Source organism: Ixodes scapularis, unplaced genomic scaffold (assembly GCF_016920785.2).
Source record: "Ixodes scapularis isolate PalLabHiFi unplaced genomic scaffold, ASM1692078v2 PGA_scaffold2__306_contigs__length_199485367, whole genome shotgun sequence".
NCBI classification, from domain to species: Eukaryota; Metazoa; Arthropoda; class Arachnida; order Ixodida; family Ixodidae; genus Ixodes; species Ixodes scapularis.
Window position 1 is genome coordinate 117,124,825 of NW_024609857.1, and position 23,846 is coordinate 117,148,670.

Consider the following 23,846-nt stretch of genomic DNA (forward strand, 5'->3'; position numbering starts at 1 on the left):
TAAAACAAGGAAATTGTATCTGGGAATTAGTTTTTAGTTTATAGTTCGAACCTTAACTTCCTAGACTCTTGTCGGGCACTTGCTCCTGCTAGAATCGAGCAGCCTGCCAGCAGTCCCGAATCAGTGGAATCACTGACCTTGGGGGTCAGTGGCATGGAAGTCAGGTCAGTTGGTTGGTCACCACAGATGGTCACAATGTCTTCGTTCTGTTAAGGTCAGAGTGGGACGGTAGTGTGCAAAACTACATTGACGGTCATTATCGGGTGGATCTTGCAGAAGTATCAAGATGAACTTGACTTCTTCGTTGCAGAAACATCTTGCTTGAGAACAATTATTTTTCTTCACCAGACTGAGAAGGATAGGAGGATGCAAAGAAAATGCTATGCACCGGATGATTACGTTAATGAATACTCACACTTTGACTCTTGCTCGAACGCGTCCGTGGTTTGCGCATGCTGTTGCATGATGAGCCCGAAGCCTCACAAGGATGTATACAAATTGTACCTTTAACTAAAATAGTTTTTCATTAGTTTTTTTTTTAATAATCCTTATTTTTAGCATCCATGCGAAACAAAATGCCAAAATACACATATTTTTACAAAATAAATGATAGCAAAAACATTTGCCTAATTTCCTTTAAATAAACACTGGATAATATATGGCATACCATAATTCCCCCAGAGATAGCCCACCTAAAATCGATAGCAATTCTGATGAAAGTAAGGGGCCAGTCAGCAACGTTCGCTTATCTCGCGCCAGGGTTAAGTAACACAGGTTTTGCTGAGGTCACCATTGGCCAGGGCCCTGCAATTACTAGAAATGGGCTACGTTTCGGTATTTCAGAAAAAGTAGCAAATCATGCCGAAAATATTAGCTGAAAATTTCCAACAATCGCTTATAACTTAAATCTGATAAATGGCAGGCCTCGAAACTTTGACATCTAATCTGGACTGCTAGTGCTACGTTTGAGTGGAGGCCAAGCATATGACAACATGTACCAGTTCAATTTTTGGTGAGAGAGCACTTTTCAGACACCCGGTAGACACGGGGCGGGGTGTCGCAGGTTGACATTCCGCTTTACATTAAAGAGTTTAAAGGGGCAGTCAAGTGGTTTTTGAGTTCGTGTTTTGATAATGACAGCTGAATTTAGACGCCTTAAGTATCCCTAAAAACCAAAAAGTATAGTCATACGGTGATTATTTCTTTAATAAAAATGTAATTGAAGGCCGCCAAACCTCGGATCCATCCGAAAACGAAACCACTCTCATTGGTCGTCGCACGCTTATCAAAAGGATCTCGGGCCAACGGCGTTGGACGACGTTCCGTCGCGCAGTGATCCCGAGGTAGCCGCATCGGCCGAACCTCTTTGTCATTCGAGCTTCGATCATGGCGGAGTTCTCTACGCTCGAGGACCTGACGTGCCTGACGCCGTTAGAGGTTGAAGTTCTTCGGCGGACAGCCGACCTGGGGATGATTTCCTATGACGCCACTCCGACGTGCGATGTGGACGATAGCAGCGCTTCGGAGTCATGTTCGGGTTCCGAGGACGACGAAACGCAGACCTTTTCGGGCGTTCTTCGATTCGCGGTTGGGGCAAGTCGTAACCAAACCAACGTTTGACATCGCAGCGTTACCTCTGGTACGTGATGTCAAACGATGTCGCCACGTTGACTTTCGCCTCGGGAGAACGGGGGGAAGGCTGGTTCAGACATGTGCAACGAGCGCGTACCTACGGCTGCGTCCGTTGCAACCGGAACGACCGCACTCCGCCGCGCGTACACACACCTGTAACCACTACAACAAGCGCAGCGGGTCGTCAGCATGGCGACCGCTTCTGTACGCCGCCGTCAGCTGTGTCAGCGGCCGCTCTAAAAAAGGGGACGCACTGCTACTCAATGCCGTAACAGAATATAGACAGACAGTTTTCTAGTCTAAAGCTTTATTATTTTTTCTTGATAGGCTTGCAGGGTACAGCGAATGAAAAAAATAAAATAAAAAGATGCAGCGCCGTCTTGGACGATCACGACTCTAATACACGACATTGCAATAGAACAAATATCGCCACACGCCTTTTCTACGATTATAAAAGACAATGTAATCTTAGCAGCGATATAGCAACGTAGAAATATGATTTCGTGATCAGATAGACGTTGCGAGCGTTCAGGATTGCTAACCCTAATCATTTTTCTCCGGTGATGAAAACGCGTGAAAATTCGTATCCTTTATACGGTACGCGCCAGTAATACCTTGAACTTGAGCACACGCATGAAATGCGCCAAATCAGAAATCCGGGCGATGTTCGAGGACACAAATGCTTAGAAAGCACCACTGTAGTCGAAGTAAACAAACACGACGGCGCGGGCGTTTCTGCTATCTTGAGAGTGCCGCCACGACATCGCCGCACGAGTAGGTGGATGTTCCCTTCTAGTACGTGCTGGGTTATCATAGCCAAACACGACGAAAATTCACAGTCAAGGATAGCGCTTTTACGCGGAACGATGAGCTTTCACCAGGCCGTCCATTCCGACGATCACCACCGACGCCACGTTTGCGGATAGAAGGAGCCGGCCGGCCTGCAACGCGCGGAGATACGTGCGCTTCCGCGCATCCCTGGGGAACGGGAAATTCACCCCCCGCGGAGGAAGGCAAATAGAAAACGTAGTCCCTTGTTTGTGAAACGATAATTGCGCTATCGCGTATTCTAAACTAGAAATATTTTATGTCTTGTGAAATTATCATGCACAACATATTTAAATGAACTGAAAATTGTTTTTTAGCGAAACTTTAAAAAGACCGCCAAAATTTTCAAACATACGATAATTTCATTGGTCCTCGCAAGTACAGAAAAGAGTCCGCACATATTTTATTCCCGCGTGATTAATAGGCGTTTCTGCCTTCTAAAACTGAAGATACTCATTCACTGACACTTCCTTAACACCATCGCACCAAAAAGTAGCTTCTCCAAAAACCGCTTGAGTGTCCCTTTAAGACCCCTTTAGGGATTAGGTGCAACCAATCGACATCCGGATAGTCATGTTGGAACGCTGCTCTGAACCGTAAGCTCCCATCGAACAGTGGCCAATGTGACTGTGGGTTGTCTCCTCCCAGAGAGTGATTGCACTCTGGGGAAAGGACTGACAGGGTATCTAGCGACTGAAAAAAACGGGAGTTGTCAGGGAAATTTTAATTACCGGGAAAAATCGGGGAATTGACAGGGATATTGTCAAAAAGTGAGCCCAGTCAGGAAAACTGAGACGGAAACGCCATTGAGTGCCCCGAGCAAAGACTTGAGGACTTGGAGGCACAAAAATCGACAATAAATTCTACTTAAAGTGGAGCACGGCCTCTGCTCACGCAATGTAGAGTGTGCTACCCGATGCAAAGGGAACAGCCGACAAATCCAGTCCAAGCCTTGGGTTGGATTGGATTGAGGGTGTGACACTAGGCTGGATCCAGTTAGAGCTACTAGATATAGTAACAAATGGGAAAACTGCAGGCCCTAATCCAATCCAAGCCTTAAAGGGGTATGCAGGGATGTGATTGCTGCGCCAATTGTGCCAAACTGCGCCAAGGTGCTAACCCTGATACGTCCTGCTACATTTTGCCAAAATATGGGTAATCTGCGCCAAGCCTGCTTCAAGGGACCAATTTCGGTCGCTTTTCAAAACCGAAACTAAACTGAGTAACATAATTGAGCTCGCGTGAGCTAGGTGGCGCAAGCAGCTGCCCGACACAAGGTACCCTGCATCAATTGTCCATCCGGTCTTGCATGTGTTTTCCCGCTGTCTCTCGTTTCGCGCTCTTGTCGTCTCGTGGGTCTCGTCTCGCGTCTTTTTTGCTGTGTCAAAGTATTGATTACCAAGGTTTCTTTCCATGGGCTTTTACCCCCGGTGTGCAAAAAATCTGCCGTGAAAAAAGTTGGTGAAGAGAAGTGAGCTAACGCCGACAATGCAATCTCTGCACGCTGAACTCGCACAACGCACTTGTTTGTCACGAGTTCAGTTGTTGCAGAAAGCGCTCCAAGAACTTTCTGACCTTGGCTCACAGTGTCTTGTACCAATGCGCTCAGTCTTTTTTTCTGTGTGTTTAGCTTGTACCTCGCCTACCGGCCTGGCAAGCACACAGCAGAGTGGAGTGGCATGGTTTCGGTTTCGGTCGAGCAGTTGTCTCTGCTGGCGCGACGAAGCATGTTCAACTACAAAGCGCCGAAGTTGCCCTCACATGTATGCGAACATGATTGTACGACACAGGCACCAGCCTTGACGCTTGCAATAGATTTCTTTACGTTTGCTTAATTTGTGTCTCTTTCTCTCTTTGGAGGCACTGAAAGTTGGCATTCATTACTTGCCGAAGGCAAAGCGAGGCTTGCGGCAGCCTTGCAGAAAGTTCATGAAAGCAAAAAGAAAAGCACCCGCTAGTCCTAATGTGCCTTTTTCTTGTGTACAATTTCGCGTTGCTCTGCAGTAGTTACGTGTTCCATCAGTCGGACACTGCTTCAATTTATTATAGTATAAAACTAGTTGACTCAATGCTGCGATATTTACTAAGCTGGTCATTTTCAAGTAAATTTTAATATGTGCAGTTTGGTTCTTATTTATCTATAGCAGCTGCATAATTATGTATCATTTAACTGAAGCATTGCAAAATGGGCCATGTTATTGGCATTGCAGTTTGCATGTTGAATGACTCCCAGGTGGTCTAACTTGACCATAATTTGTTTATTGTGGTGAGCAAAGTGCCCTTCATTTGTCCAGCTCTTAAAACAAATATTTTTATTTTTCTAAGAATATCTGCTCCAAAAGCCACTTTTGCTGCTTCGAATTTTTGGCTGCTCCAAAAACCACATTTACTGCTCCAAAACACTGGTTTGTCTGCTCCAAAGGCCACTTATGCTCCTTCAAAACACTGTTTTGGCTGCTCTGAAAGGTGCTCCGAAACTGCTTAGGCCAATCACATCACTGGGCATGGAAACGAAATTCCAGCATTTTCTAGCTTAAATGTGTTGCATGTTGCAGCATAACCTCAATAACACCAGCCTTCTGTTGAAAGGCTCAAGAAAACTAAACTTAGACCTCATTAAACAATCTTCCAGTATGTACCTGGTGGATGGATGCCTGTGAGGTGCAGTTGAGAGGTAATCTAGCAACATTAGGAATCTGGGTACGTAGGTCATGATGTAGCAAGATTGGTTACATAGCTGCACCAAACATCGGAGCAGTGCCGCTTTTTGGAAGTACACCCAACAGTTTAAAGCAGTCATAAAACAACTTTTTAGCTTTTCTTAACTCGCAAATTGTGCATTGTACCAAACAGTTCAAGAGGGAAAGGAGAGACTCCCCTCTTGCTCGGACCCTTGTTTGTGTACCCGGACAGCCATTGTCCTCCTAGAAGATTAGCCCATCGCCCAAACCTAGGACAAAAATTGCTTCCTCCACCCTGTTCACCCCTAAGCTGACAGTGGTGTGGAAGCTACGTGCTCGGTGGGCCAGCCACACTTTTGCCACGTGATCACGCTCCCTAGTGCTTACCCACACACAGAGAATGAGGTCAGGCGATGAAAGGGAGGTGACTGATTGGTCCGGCAAGCGCATAGCTTCCACAATACTGTCAGCTTTGGGGTGACAGATAAGTGAGGTCCGGTCTCTGATGACGTGCGTTTGGGCCGGGTGACGCACTTTGGGTATCGCAGGTAGGTATATCGCGGTGAAAAGGTGGAGAGTTTTCGAAGGGAAGAAGGTATGAAATTGTCCTGTGTTTTCAAAATTTCGTATAGAAAATCGGGCTTTTGACTTTATACCTTCTTTTTCTGGCCCACTAAATGATGTGCTATAGTAAAATCCCAATCTAAATTCATTTATCCCAGCCCAGTGGCGGGTCCAACAAGCATGTAGCTTCCATAGCACTGTCATCACACTCGCCGTTCGCTTCTTTTCGTGCACTGTTTGGAACGAAAAATATAGCCAGTTGTTCAAAATACAAATGTGCGATTATCATTTACGGTTATTATCCGTCGTGCTTGAATTATTTCCGAACGAAATTTGTATATTTCAATGTTTGTTTCCGTACCCCTTTAAGCGGAAAGTATCCAAAAGTGTGCATCTGGCGGCCATGCTGCCATTCGGTTATTGATGTGTGTGGTTGAGTGCATATTCAGATCATCAGCTTAAAGTGAAATTGAAGCGGTTCTGTATTTGAGGAACAGTTTAATCGTCTTCATTTGGCCTCCAGGATCTTGAATATCTAGATTATTTTTCAGTTTGATGCTCAGAAGCTGCAGAAAATTATTTTCCAAGTACTGGTGATGACGTCGTACTCCTTCCTGGAATAAGACACCATTAAAGGGGGCCTCAGAATCTCCGCTCTCGCGCATCTTCGGCGCCTATCAAAGCTATGCAAGCACATCGTTGCTATTTTAAAAAAGGTTGGAGAAAGATGTCACGACTGGTGCCATTGTGGGGGAAATATCTGGCAAGCTTGCAATTGCATGCGCCGCTCATATGAGCGACACCCGCTTAAAGTCCGAAAGATTCTCTTGTGCCGAATCAGCTGGTAGGAGGTTTTCGTGTTTTCTCGCATTTAGTTACATATTTGGGAAAAACTATTGTGATATTCAGATTCGTGGGATAAAACTACGCTAGGATCAACCTTTATCTCATTTCCTGAAAGAAGTGTTTCAACTTGCTTCCCTTTAAAAGTGCTTTGCCATTATTTTTTTTTTTTCAAGGTTGGTTATTTTCCTCAAAAATGGCTCAATGCGCCAATAGATTTTGTTGATCTAGGTACTCAAGCATTACCCTCATCAAATAATTTTTTTTTTTGCCAAGTTATAAATGTTTTATTTGGTTCTAATATTTTTTCTCTTTTTTTTTTTTTCAAATTTTAGTATGTTTGTATTATCATTACTGAAAATGTGATGCCAGCTGTGGGCACAAGTTCACTGTTTTGGCAGTAGAACTTGTTTGTTTCCAGTTGATTACTGGAAGTTTGATGTGGAAGGAGTGCTGTGGAAGCTCACTTGAGTTCTCTCTTGGCAATACAAAATAAATGCATAAGGTGCGATACAGCACCAATGGTGTGTCCATGCTGTCTGTTATGTAGTGTAAAGTGTACAGTGCACAGTTGTACAGTGTACCTAGAAAGTACAGTGCACTGGCATGCAGTGTACCTAGAAAGTTCAAATGCTTAAACATCTTTTTCTTAAACTCACAATTCAGGATGGTATACCATTGCTGTTGGTATTGAAGTCTTTAATAATTCTTTCGTTCGAATTAGGAAATATTTTTAGAATAGCTGAGGCAAACCTGGGAAAGGCTGGAATTGAGAAACATAAATAGGGAACGCTATTATTTTGTGCTGCCACCCTCACCCACTTCTCGTTTTTTGTGCTATTTTTTTCATGGGGATGTCAAGTTCTAATGTTTCAAAGTCGGGAATGACATAACTTTTACTTCTGCTTGTTGTATTGTTTAGGGCTGCTCTGTTTACCCAAATCTAAGATCCTGAGATAAATATCCACAGCCAGTATACATTGAGAACAAAATTGGTTCCTTTAGAGTTTATATTTGTACGAAAATGTTGGGAGGCTTAGTTAAACTCTGGCTCTGTGTTTTGGGTAGTAACCGAGAAATGCCAAAAATTGCCTTCAGAATCTTGTGTCTCAACTTTGGTTTTCACCGGAAATAACTGATATGAAAATATCAGAAGTGTTCGAAGAAATGAAAATGGCAATTGTTGAGAGTTTGTTATTGTTGTCACTGAGCGGACACTGTGGTGACGTTCCACAATCAAATTGCAGTAAACCCGTCAAGAAGCAGAGATTTCGAAGTCGTTCCTGCTGCATTGCACCTCGATAAGATCAGAATAAGCAGGGTATCGATCGGAGCCTTCTCTCTCTTTGGCAGCAATACTTTGTTTTCACCATAGAGGATTTGTTTTTCATATAGCCTTCTTATGATCCATCTTAGTGCAGCTTCTTAAAAAATAAATCGTGTTGAATTACGCAATTATATTGTCGAAGTACACAGTGTGCTCGCCTGAACAGGCAGGTCACAATGCCGCGTACAGTTGCCGACCGATTTTTCGTACACGTTCAATTATTCGGACATTTTCGCTGTACAGTCACTTACCCTATAAGTTAATTTATAACAGGGTGATTTCAGATAAGATCGACCAAAGGGTGGCTGGTCGACATCTTTAAATCAACTGATGTTTTTATATGACATTGTCTAGTGTCTGGTATAAACGAATCCACACTTAGTTTTGACCAGAAAAAAAATTTGGAGACAAGAAAAATCGTAAGGCAGGGAGAGGTGGACAGTTGCAATAACGCGCACTGATGGAGGGGGCAAGTTTGAAAGTGAATAATTAAAACAATAAAATTAGGAGAATTTTAAAACTTTTTACAAACAAACTATGGGTACAACTTGCTTGTAATATAAAGTAATAATATTTATTTAAAATTTATTTAGTTTTCTAAAAATTGCCAAACATGCCTGCTCGAACGACAAATGGCAAACTTTGGAAATCTGTATCTCATGAAATAATTTAATCATTATTACATAACTTGCAGACATTATTTTACTAATATATGGCTATTATTGAAAAAATAAATAAGGTATCTGAGTGACACAATAGTTACAATATATTTAGGCAAACATGGGAAAAAAATCAAACAAAGAAAAATTCCAATGCAAATAAAAAAAAAACACCACCTTCGATTTTTTTAAAATTTGGGTACCCTGTTATACTCTATTTCGGCATTCATTTCTATTAAAAACATGTTGCATCATTGCACTGTGAAAGAAGAAACAACTCCCCAAAGTAGGGTCCTTTTTCAAAGCCTACACTTAGCAGTGTCCTATACAAGAAGTGACTCTGAGTTCCAGTTCATGAAACTTGCACAAATCTTTTATATACATTTATTCAGATGAGGTCATTGATAAAAAGAGCGATCGGTCACACAGTAAAAGGGAGGAGAAACTATATACAGCATTTTACATAAGCGTACAAAGTGGTATCATATTAGAGACTAATGATTTGAGAAAAGATGATGCAGTGTGAAGTTGTACCTTCCGGTATATTTTACATCTAGAGTAAAATAAATAACTTTACTTCCACACACAAAAACAAAGATATAATAGTAAGATATTTAGGTTGGCTGTGTATTTACGATTACAAACAATTTAAGGTGACGGATGCCATAGTGCCTAACTGGAGCAGCTTCGATGCTCTCGGTGTATGAATGAATCGTGGCAAGCCGATATATTTTATCCTGCTCGAGGATAACATTTTGGGATTTTTTTTATAGTGATCAGATAAAAATTATTAGTAACCACCAACAAAAACAGTAGGTTAAATACCCCGTGAAGAAAAATGTGATAAATAAGATGTCCCTGCATTCAAAATGAGCAGTCCTTGGGAAATCAAATTCGGCACTTTACGCTAAGGTTTTCCTCGCTGTACCCATTTAATAAAGTTGCTTCCAAGCAGATCCGACTGTCCGTGCTACATATACGTCACAGGTCCCTTCTGTTGATGACTTGCTGAGCCGCCACGTGTGCCAAGACTGAATGCCAGGGAAGGCGCGCACCGTCAGCCACTCTTCTTTTTTTTGTTCACGATACCGAACAACCTCATTTTCGTCCAGATATACAAGATGCACGCCTTTCAGTTTCTTTGATAGAACGCTCACCATTGTCCTGGCCGTCTGAATTGCGCTTACTGAACGTTCTCTCAGGTTGTTCAGCGTGGCCTGGTGCTTCACGAGTCCGCCAACTCCGTCACATGCATTTTTCCCATGTCCAGATGCAGAAAATAACCACTGGGCTTGTGGGCAATCGTCCTTTGCAAATTGGTGAAGCTGGTAGCGATTCTTGAAATGACTGGCGGCGCCGTCACTTACGTACGTCACGTACGAGTATACCGCAACGTTGTCTTCAACCCACTCCTTAACTTTTTCTAGAGCCAAGCAAGCGTGAGCGGCGTCGTGACACAGGTCCTCACTGATGATGGCAAAGCTGTTTGTACATTTTCTTGTCGTCACAACGACATGTAAATATCGAAACTTGTTTTTTTTTTTCCAGTGATATGCTTGCACTTCGTCAGGAAGCACGATGGTCCAGTTTTCAGCAAAGTCAAAATGAAAGACAATGCTCCCGCGTTGCATGCACTGTTTTTCATTGTAGATCGCTTTACCTTGCGTTTGCCGGATATGGTTGTGAAGTACCCAACTTCCAACCGTCACTTGGATGACTTTTAGATTTTAGGAAAGTCTCAGGTTCCAAAGTTTTTTTCACAAGGTCGCCGGACTCCCATGTTGCAAGCTCAATCTCTTCATCCTCCGGGATATCAAGTTCCTGGAGTGTAAGAAACTGGCCTTTTGGGCAGTGATCACAGTCTCCTTGAAGGCACAGTTCTGTTGCTGGGTCGCACAGAAATGCCGAGTTCATTTCACCAGTGTTGAATGTTGAGCCTGTAACGTTCTCTAGAGCGGCAATACAAAGATAATAATTGGCGCAGCGCACACAAACGCACACTTTCTGGTGTGGAATACATTGGACCCATCTAGGGCGCAACGAATAAAATTTCGTTAGCCCAACGCCGGAATCGGGATGCTTGTCTTTGTATATACGGAAGGCCTCTCGTATTGAACGTGTCATGAAGCGCTTTGGCACGAACGTTTTCTCTCCGTTGAGCATGACAGAGATGACGTCCTTCTGGTTGGGACTTTGGCGCGAACATTGTAGCTCGTCTTTCGTGAAGTACTCTAGGGCAGCAGACAGGTTCTCAGGGCTCACCTTGCACCTCGTGTAAGGATCCGGCTCATACCACACGCCATGCTTTTCCTTGAGTTTTCGGGATTTACTGATCAGGTACATTGAGGCCTGTGGAATCATCTTTTGAACCTCATTCTTCGTCAGTGTTGACGGCAGGAGTGTAAGCAGTTGACAACGTTCCCGGAGAGAGGTGGCGGTTTCAAAGGCCTGCCGAAAGTTGTCCACCCACTCAGTGCATGTGGAGCATGTTGGTTCGGACGACCCCGATGGTGCGTCCCTGTCGTACGCAATACGTAGCCTTGAGCGTATATTCTTGACAGCAACCTGCTCCAGTTCTGTCTGCTTTCTCTTGACATAGGCAGGCCTGTCCCGACTTCTTACGACGCTTGGTTGTCTCAGCGGCGACACATCTGTAGGTAGTATGCTGCGATTTAGATCTTCAATTGCTTCTTCAGCTGGCACAAATATGTCAGGACACTGCTCTGAGCTTCGCATCGAGATCTCCTTAGTGATGTGCATGAAGCAACGGTAGCACAGGTAGTCCGTCGCACTCACTTTGGTGGAACAGTCAGGCGGAAGAATTTGCTTCAACGAGTTTAGGTCCAACTCGCCAACACTTCGAAAATTCCGCTGCTTTGGTATAGTCTTTTTGTGTTTGCAAAAGTAATCTGCACAAAACACTCGTTCGGAGCTCCAGGACGTCTTCATAATGTATACATAAATAATCGAAATTAAACCCCAACTGATGCCATATAATTGCCAAGTGAAAGAACTACTGGGTGCACAAGTGACAAGTCCGAGGCTGAGGAGCTCACTCACTGCAAACGTACATTTGAAAAGAGAGGTCACAACTGAGGCTGTCGGCAAAGCTTGATCCACGTCAAAGGAAGAAAGAGGGAAAGTCTCCAGACAAAAAATTGTGGTCAGCGGCCTTCGAAAAAGACTTTCCGGAATCGCACTGTCGTCCCTCCACGCGCTGATATGAAAGCACCCGAGCTTCTACCACGTGGTTCATGACACAGCCTGAGCCATGTCGGCGACCGGTTCGCGAGGGGTTGGCGGTGGGGTTACGTTGATGGTCACTCGGATTAGCCCTTGCTGTACTGAGCTACCGCCTGCAGTGCCTTATCGCCGGCTGGTGTCAACAACGAGAACAGACACACGCTGTCTACACCAAAACTACAAGCGTTCACCGCACACGCGTCGCCGCCGCTTTTAAGCTTTTGTGAAATTGCTTTCTTTTGCCGCGGAGAACCGCCTTATCTTAACTACGCACCTGAAATCCTTCCAGGCGGGCGTACACAATATGAAGCATTTCGAGAAATGCCCGTGGAGTAGAACTATGGGAAAATTCGGAGCCCGCGATGTCGATATCGTCGCCGTTGTGTTAGTACGCCGTCGCGTACTGCAGTCCCCCGTTGGGGGAGGGGGGGGGGGGGGCGGTCTTACTACGATAACATGGCGACAGCGTTTACACTCTATGTATTTACGCGAGGCTCGAGTATTTGGGGATAATGCTGCCGGTTGGTGTGCCCCTTTGTGCCTGATATTATCGCCCGTGACGCCAGCGAGTGAGATGGCGACAGGCATCTCACTCGCTGGCTCGCTCAGTAAACAGGCGTCGGCGGCCATGTTTTGCTGGTTGAAGCGAACCCCCTTGTCCTTGACAGCGAGCGGGGAAATGCGAAAAAAAGATTGTATCGGCCGTTTTGCCAGAACTAGCGATGAGTGTCGTCTGCAATTTCCGGCAACTACTTTGCCATAATCGTGAGCTTAGCGAGGAAATGATTTTTGCTAGCCACAGAACACTACCACGCAGAAAGGGAATGCTTGAACATGTTTTTGTTCTGGATATATATCAGGGATATGTATGACAGAGAGAGAGAGAGAGAGATGAAGGTAGAGCGGAAGAGGGAATAGCATATAGTGTCGCAGGAGAATAAAGTAAACAAAGTTCCTAGTGGCCGATAGCTGCATGATCTTTTCTCGGATCACTAGTCCGTAATATGATACCTCTTTGTACACAGTAGTTTCTCCTTAATTTAAGTGTGTGAACGATTTCTTTAGTTATCATTGGCCTCATCTGAATAAAAATATATAAAAGATGTGTGTTGGTTTCATGAAACTGGAACTCAGAGTCAGTTCTTGTATAAAACACTGCTAAGTGTAGGCTTTGAAAAAGGACCCTACTTTGGGGAGTTGTATCTTCTTTCTCAATAAAATGATGCAACATGTTTTTAATGGAAATGAATGCCGAAATAGAGTATAACAGGTTACCTAAATTTAAAAAAAATCGAGGGTGGTGTTTTTTTTTTATTCGCATCGGAATTTTTCTTTGTTTGATTTTTTTTCCATGTTTGACTAAATATATCCTAACTATTGTATCACACAGAAACCTTAGTTATTTTTTAAATATTAGCTATATATTAGTAGAATAATATCTGCAAATTATATCAATGATTAAATTATTTCATGAGATACAGACCTCCAAAGTTTGCCATTTGTCGTTCGAGCAGGCATGTTTGTCAATTTTTAGAAAAATAAATAAATTTTAAATAAATATGATTACTTTATATTACAAGCAAGCTATACCCATAGTTTGCGCCTAAAACGTATTAGAGTTCTCCTAATGTTATCGCTTTAGTTATTCACTCTCAAACGGGCCCCCTCCATCAGTGCGCGTTAATGCAACTGTCCACCACCTCATGCCTTACGATTTTTCCTGTCCCCAAGTATTTTTTCTAGTCAAAACTAAGTTTGGATTCGTTCATACCAGACACTAGACAATAACATATAAAAACATCAGTTGATTTGAAAATGTCGACTAGCCATCCTTTGGTCGATCTTATCTGAAATCACCCAACATATGTTGGACATAATTTGCGTGATTTTCTCAGTTTGCAGCCATAAAACAGCCGCTGCGATAGTGCTGCGAGTTTAGTCGCTGCTATTTTGGTTTTGATTTTGCTCTGTAGCCTCGATACCACGTCCTATGCAATAAACAAGCTGGGCTGAGGATATGGTCGGGTTTTCCTGTTCAGCTATAGCCAACATGGACGCCATCTGCCCATTCTTATACCATATTTACTCGATCGAGTAATAGCCGCACTGTTTATGAGAAAAACCTGAGGGTTTGCTTTCCCGCGGAGCATGTGGCTTGCCAATCACCGCGATCGGCAGCATGATTCCAGTGGTTTACAGGATAGAGATAACGTCTTCGCGCGAAGATACCATCTGTGAAGATTGCATTTGTATGGTGAATCATGTTCTGGATCTAGTTATTCGCTATGTTACTTTTGCACAACGCAATGATTGGCTGTATATGTGCTCTGCGGTAAAGCAGATGCAAGGAGCTTGTTCATAAATAGTGCGCCTATTGCTCGACTAAATACGGTAAATCTCTCAATTCTCTTCGTCCGTGCTTTTCGGGTGCGGCCGCGAGAAGAGCGGCTGTCGCCGTACTTGTGATCTTTGAGCGCAAAGGTTCTTTGCCGACAGGCTTAGTACTGAAGCGAGCTTGGTGGACTAAGCTTTGTGTCCAAATAGTGCCATATGGCACCAACTTCAACTTCGCTGTTTGTGCCAACGAAGCCACCGACAAATCGCAGCACCGTAATCAAACAGATAAACAAACAAGTGAAAAGTGGCCAATATAAAGCGGAAGTTGCACAAGAACTTGACATCAAGCAAGTGGAAAGTGACCAATGCGCAGTGAAATATCTGTGTAAATTTGATGATTTGGTTGAAATAGATTTTTCTTACCTCTTGATTATTCTGGCAATTTCGGGGTCCCCTCCGAGTCTGAAAAATTCGTCAACAACTGTACTCAGTTTTTTGTCGCGTAGAGACAAAGTTTGTTCAACAATAGCACTCCAGCTTTCGACAAGTTGCGTGACAAGCAGTTCAACGAAGATTTGAGTTCTTTCTGGTTTGAAGCGCACATTATGAACCCAACCCTGAAAGTCGAGCTTTTGCAGGATTTCCAGGGTGTCTATCAACCTAAAGAACCGGTAATTGACAGGGAATTCGGCAGGTCTGGAAAAGTCGGGGAATTACCACCCTTATTAGCGTCTGTCGGTAAAACTAGAGCTTGCCTTTGTCTGAGCGACACAAAAAGACTCTTGTGTGACGTGACGCACGTTGCAGGTGGCCCGGCCAACGTGCGGATGCAAATTTCTCTTAGGAAACTAATAGTGGGGGAATCCAGAGATTTGACCCAGATCACCTCCTCCTAAAACACACTCACCAAGGGGAACTTCCCCTTGTCTTTGTGCATCTTTCTTTGATAAACATTTTTAAATACACTTTACGACTTAATCAGAACAATGCGCCTAGCCATTATTGTAGTTTTGTTTTTAATGTAGAAATTGCGGCAGATTTCTATAAATGGGGCAAAATTGCACATAAATATTTAAAAAAGAAAAAAGCTCCATCTTTTATTTTTTTTTAGCTTTCCTTACCCTTTTGCAGTGACCTGAACTAACTCGTGATGGCAAAGCATTGTGTAACATGACCTTTCAAAGAGAGAACCATTAACGAAACCTTCGCTCAAACTCAGCTAGCTTGCCGCACGATGTTGGCTCCAAAGAGACATTTTCAAGAACCAACGAAGGCTGTACCAAAGTGCTTTATCGTAGGGTGTAGAAAGCCGGACCATTCCAAACTTGGCTGCATTTTTGTGTTTCCTTTCTTTGCCTCCTTCCGCACTTAATTAAGACTGCCCTCTCGCTTATATACTAGTGTCAGTGTTAACATGGTGTTCCAGCATGAGTTACAGCTCTTGCAGCACTTGCTTACTCATTGAATCTTCCAGCTTTCGTGGACGTGCTAGCTTGAGGAGTGCGTCTTTGCGTGGCTCGTTTGATGAACCTCATTTCTATGGTTGTGACGACATGGCCACCAAGCAACAGCATTTCTGCCGAGGTTGCCATTGGCCAGGACCCTGCAATTACTGAAAATATGCTATCTTTTGGTGTTTTTGAAACAAAAATAGCAAATCATGCCAAAAATAGGGGTGGCGCATATCTTTGGTTATTACAGTATTTATGAAAAAAAGGTTTTGTGAACAATGACTAGTTTTGCGGGTAAATTTGATGTAATCGCGGTACTCCCGGATTCGCCCGTCTAGGACGGCTGAAATATTTGAAGTATAGGTGACATATTTGACTTATTGTACCTAGCAGCGCACGGTGCAGCCGGATGAACTTCACCATCTTTTCGCACACACTTGCAGACTTTGCCTTTTCGGCGTCTCGCACTTCAGCTTCTTCGTTTACTTTCTGTTTTGGAGCATGCAGTTTCAAGATGATGAGTTGTGCGGCATCACATGCTTCGTCAGAGCCTTCTTGTGTCCGACGCTGATTGCAGCAGCGATGGTCGAGAAATTGCCCAGCCCGGACATTCTTTGCCTATTGGATGCATTGTCAACAAAACACGCCTTTGTCTGTGGTCCGCTTTCGGACAGTGAAGTCGTGAAAGCGGTTACGCCTTCATGCTGAGTGAGCTTCGTAGGGCGCTTTTCCTTGGGCGAAAGGCACGCCGAAAGTGCCCTAAAAAAGAGGCCGCATCTCCCCACGGTGAATGATGTTGATTGGGGCGAAGCTCTGGTGGTGCTGATGATACTAATTTAATTGTTCATAGGTAGTGCTTATGGTGTTGATTTTTTTTATTGCTCATAGGTAGTGCTGAGTTCCGGGTTGCGTTTCGACTTCATTATTACTGCTTTATGGTCGGTGAAATGCAGAGCCAGTGGTTCTTCTAGCAGATCAGCTTGGATCCGCTAGAAGTTGTGGGAACGCATCTCCACCGCTTAAGTCAACGTTCTATGTCAGAAAGAGAATGTGTGGTATGGATTGTGGTTATATACGCAGCTGAGCGTTTGACCGCAGTGCCCTCTCGTGTATAAACGCTGAGCCAATGCATGCAAAGTTTAACGCGATTATATACGCATTTGACCACAGCGCCCTCTCGTGTATAGACGCTGAGCGGCTACTTGCAACATTGGAGTGTTCAGTAGTGGTTAAGACTTCTGCCTCGTAAGCAAGCGGTCCTGAGTTCGAACCCCCGTGCGGGCATACGTTTTTTTTTAAAGTGGGCCGATCCCAGAGGCAGTGCGATCAATGTCAGCACAGGCGCCGGACGGATGGACAAGGCTAGACACTAAGGAGCTTCTATTACAGATCAATTACACATCATTACAATCTATTACACATGCTTACTGTGACGCGCCCCCATCCAGCTGTGGGTGCGCCTCCATCAGTGGAAACGTGCCACAGTACCTTGCCTTGTCATATTGGCACCTAATATGACATTTGCACGAAGTATGTAAATGCAAAAATTTTACCCCGCATAATGAATTTCCCTAAAAATGTGTCAATTTTCCGGAAAAAAAAAAAAGTGCATTCATTATGCGAGTAATTACGGTATTCGCAACTCCAATATCCTATATATAGTGGGGCAGTAGTTCCAAGATGGCGGAAGAGATGGGGATAGATTTCCCTAAATTTTTCGTGCGCCTGCTCGCTGATGATGGCCGTTGCGTTTAAATTACTTTTATTTGTATACAAATGCGAAGTGGTCAGGGCAGGAGCATATCACAAGTGACGGAGATGATGACATGCGTTAGGAAAATGAACACGTTGATTTTTAAAAGTTGCGGGAACTTCCCAGATCTTGCGAAGCTTTGTGGAGGGCAAGCATGTTTTGGGCCTGGCCACATCATTGTGCGTGTGAAAAAATTTTTGAGGGTGATGAAGATATTGTGGTGTTTTCGCCATGCCTGGCAACTGGTGATGTAAAAAGCGAGCCGTGCAGGGTGACCTTCCAGCTCCGGAAGGTCACTGTGCACATGTTTCAACATGCGACCAACCTGTGCCAGGGTTAGTGATAGGCAGTTTTTGTATGTATAGCATGACCACAGGCTACCGTACGGCACAGCAATCGCAATCAGAAGCTTGCGCTGCGCCTATGAGGAAGGATTTTTAGTGTGTGCCGCAAACCTTGCTGTGCCCACGGCAGCCTGCAATAATGCTATGCTAAAACAGCATACTAATGCCATCGGTTTGTTTGGGGGTTTTGTTTAATAATCTATCAAAAATAAATATTCAAATATGCAGTATACTACACCTGCATACCGTGTTACTCGCAGCATTGCGACTCGCCTCGCCCCAATTGCTTGTTCTGAGCACTAGTCATGAACGGCTGACTAACACAGACGCATATAAAAATGCTGCGACCATTTCTTTACTTGCCTTTGTAATTACTTGAAAGCATGTACACATAGTCTGCCTTTTGAAAGCTTGGAGCAAACGGTCACGTTCCTGTCACTGCCTTTCAGGGTGTAAAACGTAAACCCATTCTCGATGTCCATCGCTCGACACACCGCTGAGCGAGCACTTCTTCTCTACTTACGAGAAAAATGGACTTTTCGTAGGTTGCATACATGAGCTTCCCACTACTAACGGGAGCTTTTGCCGTCACATTGCGCACAGATTGAGTCGGAGACCGCAGGACCCGAAACCTGCAGCGTATGCAATCCAGGGAAAGTCCCTAATAAAATTGGGCATCTCGGTTTCCTCGTGCTACGCTGTTGTGAAGCAAAACACATTTCCTGTTTTAACACGTTCACATTTTTTTTCGTTCAAATTGCACGATTCACGAACACGACATTCATATCCCTCCGATAAGGGCAGCACCAAGCACAACAATCTCTTCCACCGTCTTCGCCGCCATCCCTGCTCTGCTGGTTCTTTGTTCACCCACGAGAGAGCAAGCAGCGGGTGGAAGTTGCAAATACTCCACTTGCCCTTGAGCTGACAGTGCAGTGGGAGCTGCACTGTCGCCAGACCAATTAACAGCCTCTCTTTCGTCGCATGACCCGCTGTCTGCACTTGGGCGTGAGTGAGAGCACGATCGCATTGCCATACCTGCCAACTCTCCCGAATTTTCAGGGAGCTTCCCAAATTTTGATCACATCTCCCGATTGTACAGACGCGACCTCAAATCTCCCAGAAAATGTCCGCCGTAATTTTTTTAATTTTTTTGTGACGCCTTATTACTATAATTATCATGCGTGTGTCATTGCGAGTTACTCGAGAGTAGGTTTAGATTACTCCGGCGGGTTACCACGTGACAACTCGGAGCAGTAGCGTAAAACGAGGGTAGATTTTCAAACGCCAAGGTACGAGACCTCTACTCTTGAAGTTAGAGCGCATTTTGGAACACGGCTTATATGACCATGGGTGCGCTAGGCTTCAGTTGGCTTTGTCAGGTCGTCGAGTGAGGTGCGGAACGCCGAACTACTCTTCGTGTTTCCCCGAGTTTAGTTGGAACCACTGATCTGTTGGAACGATCGATGGCACTTTCAAAAGCCACGAAGAAGTACTTACAAGTATTTCTAAGATATGCGACTGAGTTTCCGTGCTTTGTCGCTTAGTGGAAAGCTGACGAGTATGAATTCTGTACCATGTGCGCCTGTGATGTGTGAGCGTTTTGCACGGCGGTAAGCTTGACATCAAGATACACATCGCTTCACGAAAGCATCAGAACCATGCTCATGCCGTAGAAGGGCAGGGCACCACCGGCAGTTTACTCCAAAACAACTGCGAAGACTGTGTGATTCGCGCAGAGTGCCTCTTCACAAGATTTCTTGTCAAACTAAAAAAAAAAAAAAGTTTCGACCACACCCCCGTGTTGCGGCCTCCCGAATTTTCATGTTGCTAGGTTGGCAGGTATGCATTCCGAAAGATTGTTGTACAAGTCCAACAAGCTCGTAGCTTTCACCGCACCGTGAGCTTGGGGGTAAACTGAGTACCGTATTTTCCGGTCTATACGTCGCACCTTTGTATAAGTCACACCCCCCTAAAAATGGTTGTTTTCATGAAAAAGTTGGTATACAAGTCGCACCTTTGTATAAGTTGCACTTTTTGTAGTCGGTGCGGCATTGCTAATCCCGTGTTACGTGTATTGTGATCGCGACACATACGGAAGCGGGAGCCAATTTTGGCAATGAATCAAACGAGAAAAATAACTGGCGCGGCAAATGCAATTCGATACGCCGGCACTCGCGTGTACAAGCCATCGATGTTGCCGGGCGCAAATTGAGGGAAAGCCAAACCTCGGTAACCAAGGGCTACGCCTGACGGATTCGGACCCGTTACGATGTAGGAGTACAATATACCTACTATCGAAAATGAGACGCGAGTAGATGCATGTTAAAAAAAAAAATTAAGAACAGACCCACCTGCGGTCGAACTATGCGAAGTCAACTGTGCTCCAGTTTATTGTATCTATTCCGTTCGTTAGGGTTAAACAAAACCATCAAAGTCCTCTTCCTCCGAATCGGTAAGGAATAGTTCAGCGATCTCGGGGTCTAGCGTGGTTGATGTGTCTTCAGCGTCGTCCTCCGACTCATTGCTGATGCTTGCTTCGTCGGCGTCGCTCCTAGGCACTGACGCAATGAGGCCAGCTTTCTTGAAGCCGGCTACCACCATGTCCATGAAAACAGAATTCCAAGCCTCTTCGACCCATTTGGCCACCTCGCCAAAAGATGCGTGTCTCACGCGTCCCGTTTTGGTGAAGCTATGGTCTCTGTCAGTCATCCACGACTCCCATATTCGTCTCAGAACAGCTTTGAAACTTCGGTTGACGGAGATTTCTAATGGCTGAAGCATCTTGGTCATACCACCTGGGATTATCGTTGGAACGCAGTTTGTGGATTTGATCTTTTTCTTAATAAAATCTGTTAAATGGGCCCTCATGCTGTCCATTACCAAAAGTCCCTTGCGTGTGTGAAAAAAATCCACCGGGTCACTGGGAAAAGCATCTGTCTAGCCACACACCCATCATTTCTTCATCCATCCACCCTTTGATGTTGCACTGTACGATGACTCCGGGCGGAAACGGATTCTTTGGGACTGTTTTTCTTTTGAATATTAGCATTGGCGGGAGTTTCGTCCCGTTGGCGCAGCAAGCCAGTACCACAGTAAAATGGGACTTCTCATGGCCGGTCGTCCGGACTGTAACGGTCTTCTCGCCTTTTTCGTTCACGCTCCTTCCCATAGGGATGTCAAATGTCAATGGAACTTCTTCTATGTTCACAATGTTCCAAGCAGCTACATCGTGCTCCTGAATTTCCTTCAGCACAAATTCCCGAAAGCTGTCGAGCTTCTTCTGAAAGTCATCCGGCAGTTCTTGGCACATTGTTGTTCGGGCCCTGATGGAAAGGTGGTTGCGTCTCATGAAACGAAAACACCAAGACGGGCCGCCTGTAAAGTTGACCACGTTCATGTCTTTCGCAATTGTCACGGCTTTCAGGCGCACTTGCACTGTCGAAAGTCCCCGGCCTTTGGCTCGCTGTTCCAAAATCCACGTACGAAGACGCTCCTCAAGCTGCGGCCAGCGCGCCTTTTTACCACGATCAGCTTTCTTGGTTCCTTTCATTGAATGCAGCAAGTTCCCAGCTTTCCGCCAGTCCCTGACGATTTTTTCACTCACGTTGAATTCTCGCCGGGCAGCCCGGTTTCCATTTTCGGTGGCGTATGCAACAACGCTAAGCTTGAACTTTGCTGTGTAGCTTTTTCGCGTCCTGGACGGTGCCATGTTGCTGCGGTGCTCGACACAGGTGAAGACACAGTAGGCACGTCGCACGTTTCGGATGGCAGGGCACAAAGAAAGGAAAACAGATATGGCGACCGGAAGTTGATGCCGGAAATGCCGGGACGCCGGGAACTGCGTGGCCCCCGACGGCAAATACCCGACTGTGACCGCACACCGCACTCTTTCTGGATCTGTGAACACTCCAAAACGCTCGGCTTGCCGGAACTGGGAAAAGTTGTACGTCGAGGGTGGCGTTTCCCGATTTTTTTTTTTGTTTCAAAAGAGTTGCGCGTCAGCGTTTGAGGTGCAAGAGATTCCAGCGTCAACATCGGTGGAATCTTGTCCGTCGAATTCCACCGTCGACGTCGACGGACGAGATTCCACCGTCGACGCATAGAAGTCGCACCGCTGTATAAGACGCACCGCCAGAAATTTAAAAAAAAACTGCGACTTATACACCGGAAAATACGGTATAGGGATCACGCAATGCTGTTCAATTCAAGCCACTGGGAAAGGTCAGATTTTTTGGTTGCAAAGCCTCATACCTGGTCCGACGCGGTCTGTGTTAAGTTGGCCCAAGTAAGGTTCTCATTTGTTGGCCCGAGCCTGTGCCGATCTCTAGTAGACCCTTCTCAAAAGTATGTCAAGCAACAGTGGTGGCCATCATATTCTGGGCATCGCTTCTACACTAGGCTTGTGATTGGACCCAAGCTCATGTCCGGCGCCGACGCATTCTTCAAGTCTAATACATTTGGACCTGAGTACGCACCGAACACTGTTGCAGCGCTAGTGTCCGATGCACGCTCAAAGCACTTGCCCAAAATATGGTGGAGTGTACAATCGGCACAGCAGCTACTCGAGAGTGCACACTTTCCAAAGGTGTCACTAAGACCACGGAGGCACTTAGATTGACACATACCAATTCACGTCTCGTTCCTGAGAGGCGGTGGGTCCAAGTCGGGCGCTTCTTTGTGCGACATAATGGGAACGCTTTTCGCCCGTCTTTTGCCCCCTGCAGAAGTTCAAGCTGATGCTGACCCGGAGGGACGAGCAGAGCAAGAAGAGCCTGCTGCACCAGCTGAGCAACATCGACGCCCACCTGCAGCGGGGAGGGGAGCGCTTCCTCACTGGGGACACCATGTGCTGCTTCGACTGCGAGCTCATGCCTCGCCTGCAGCACATCCGCGTGGCCGGTGCGTCCCTCTTTTGCTCGCTCGCTCGGCTCGAGCCACTTGGGAGTGGATTTTTGTTGCCAGTTATCTGGGGCCTTATCTGAAATCGCAGGAAACGCTTTTCCGTCCTCCAGACGGAGCAACGCGATGTCTCTCGAGCTTCCTGAACCTCTATCTGAAGCTCAGGAAATAACATTTTATAATCGGGTGGCAAGTTTGAGGGTATGGGTTGTCTTCCGAGAGGGGTCACTTTTCTTTTTTTGTGTTATTGGACATAGAGAGCGGACGTGGAAGGGACACTGAACTCGCAAACTACCCAAATAGCATGTCGAACCCCCCCCCCCCCCCCCTCCCCCCCTTCCCCTTTAAAAAAAAAAAAGGGAAGTATTTATGGCAGGAGGCATATTTCGAATTGGGAGCAGTCTTGAAACAAACTCTTATTTTGAGACGTTGACGTCGAAATGAAAGCTAGTTTTGGAATTGCTTCTAACTATAGATGGTGTCTTGCAGTGTAGTAAATATTCTGCTAAAACTTGGCTTTTGGGCAAAGTCTATTGTGCGGCATGTGCCCCATTTATTGCTCTTGGGGGAGTTCAGTTTCCTTTTAAAGAGGGAAGGGGAAAAAATGGAGGGGGTTACCTGATGAGTAATGCTAAATGGTTATAATAAATAATAAAAAAATTTGTAATTTTTTTTTTTTTTTTTTTAGTGAAGGCATTGGTGACAGTACGTAGTTGTATTCTTGGACCATTTCAGGGATGTTTTGAATTACTGGCTTCTGTGCTGCTTGGTTCCACACCGCTGTGAAATCTTGAATGGACACGCACTCCAAATGATTGCTCATCCATTTTTCTGGCTAAATATCCGTAAAGTGAAAAACATTGAGACGCTTGCTCAGCCTGTCAAATTCGTGCGCTTCCGGTTGAAACCGGAAGTGTTGACACGCTTCTAGTTGAGAGGCTGTGCTAGGGTTGAACATGAGGAAAAATCACACAAAAAGAAAACAAGGACGCAAAAGGCGTTGGACGCTTTAAAGGAAGACAAACGCACAAGGTGCTCGAGGCGTATACCATCTTAAGTCTGGCCGATCGCTGCGTTAGTCAGCCGTCGGTTGCGTTCTGTGAAAAAGACGTTGGCCTTTTTGCAAACATTTGACTCTGACTGACCTGTATTCCCCCTCGTGCCGGTGTCCCCTGTCATGAATGGATCTTGCTTCATCTTTCCTTTCTTCACCTAATATACCAGAGTTGTGAGTACGCACTTGTCTGTGTACTGTGTTCCTTCCTCGTTTGTCCTTGTCTTT

The 23,846-nt window shown here is 45.1% G+C and overlaps 1 protein-coding gene across 1 annotated transcript in view; it reads left to right on the top strand.

Annotated features, from left to right (window-relative positions):
- Nucleotides 1-23,846, top strand: part of LOC8025869 (chloride intracellular channel exc-4) — a 50,670-nt gene that overhangs the window by 22,203 nt on the left and 4,621 nt on the right. Inside the window, exon 4 of the mRNA XM_002399671.4 lies at nucleotides 22,390-22,564. Coding sequence (XP_002399714.3) covers nucleotides 22,390-22,564 — 175 coding nt within the window. The remainder of the gene's footprint in view (nucleotides 1-22,389; nucleotides 22,565-23,846) is intronic.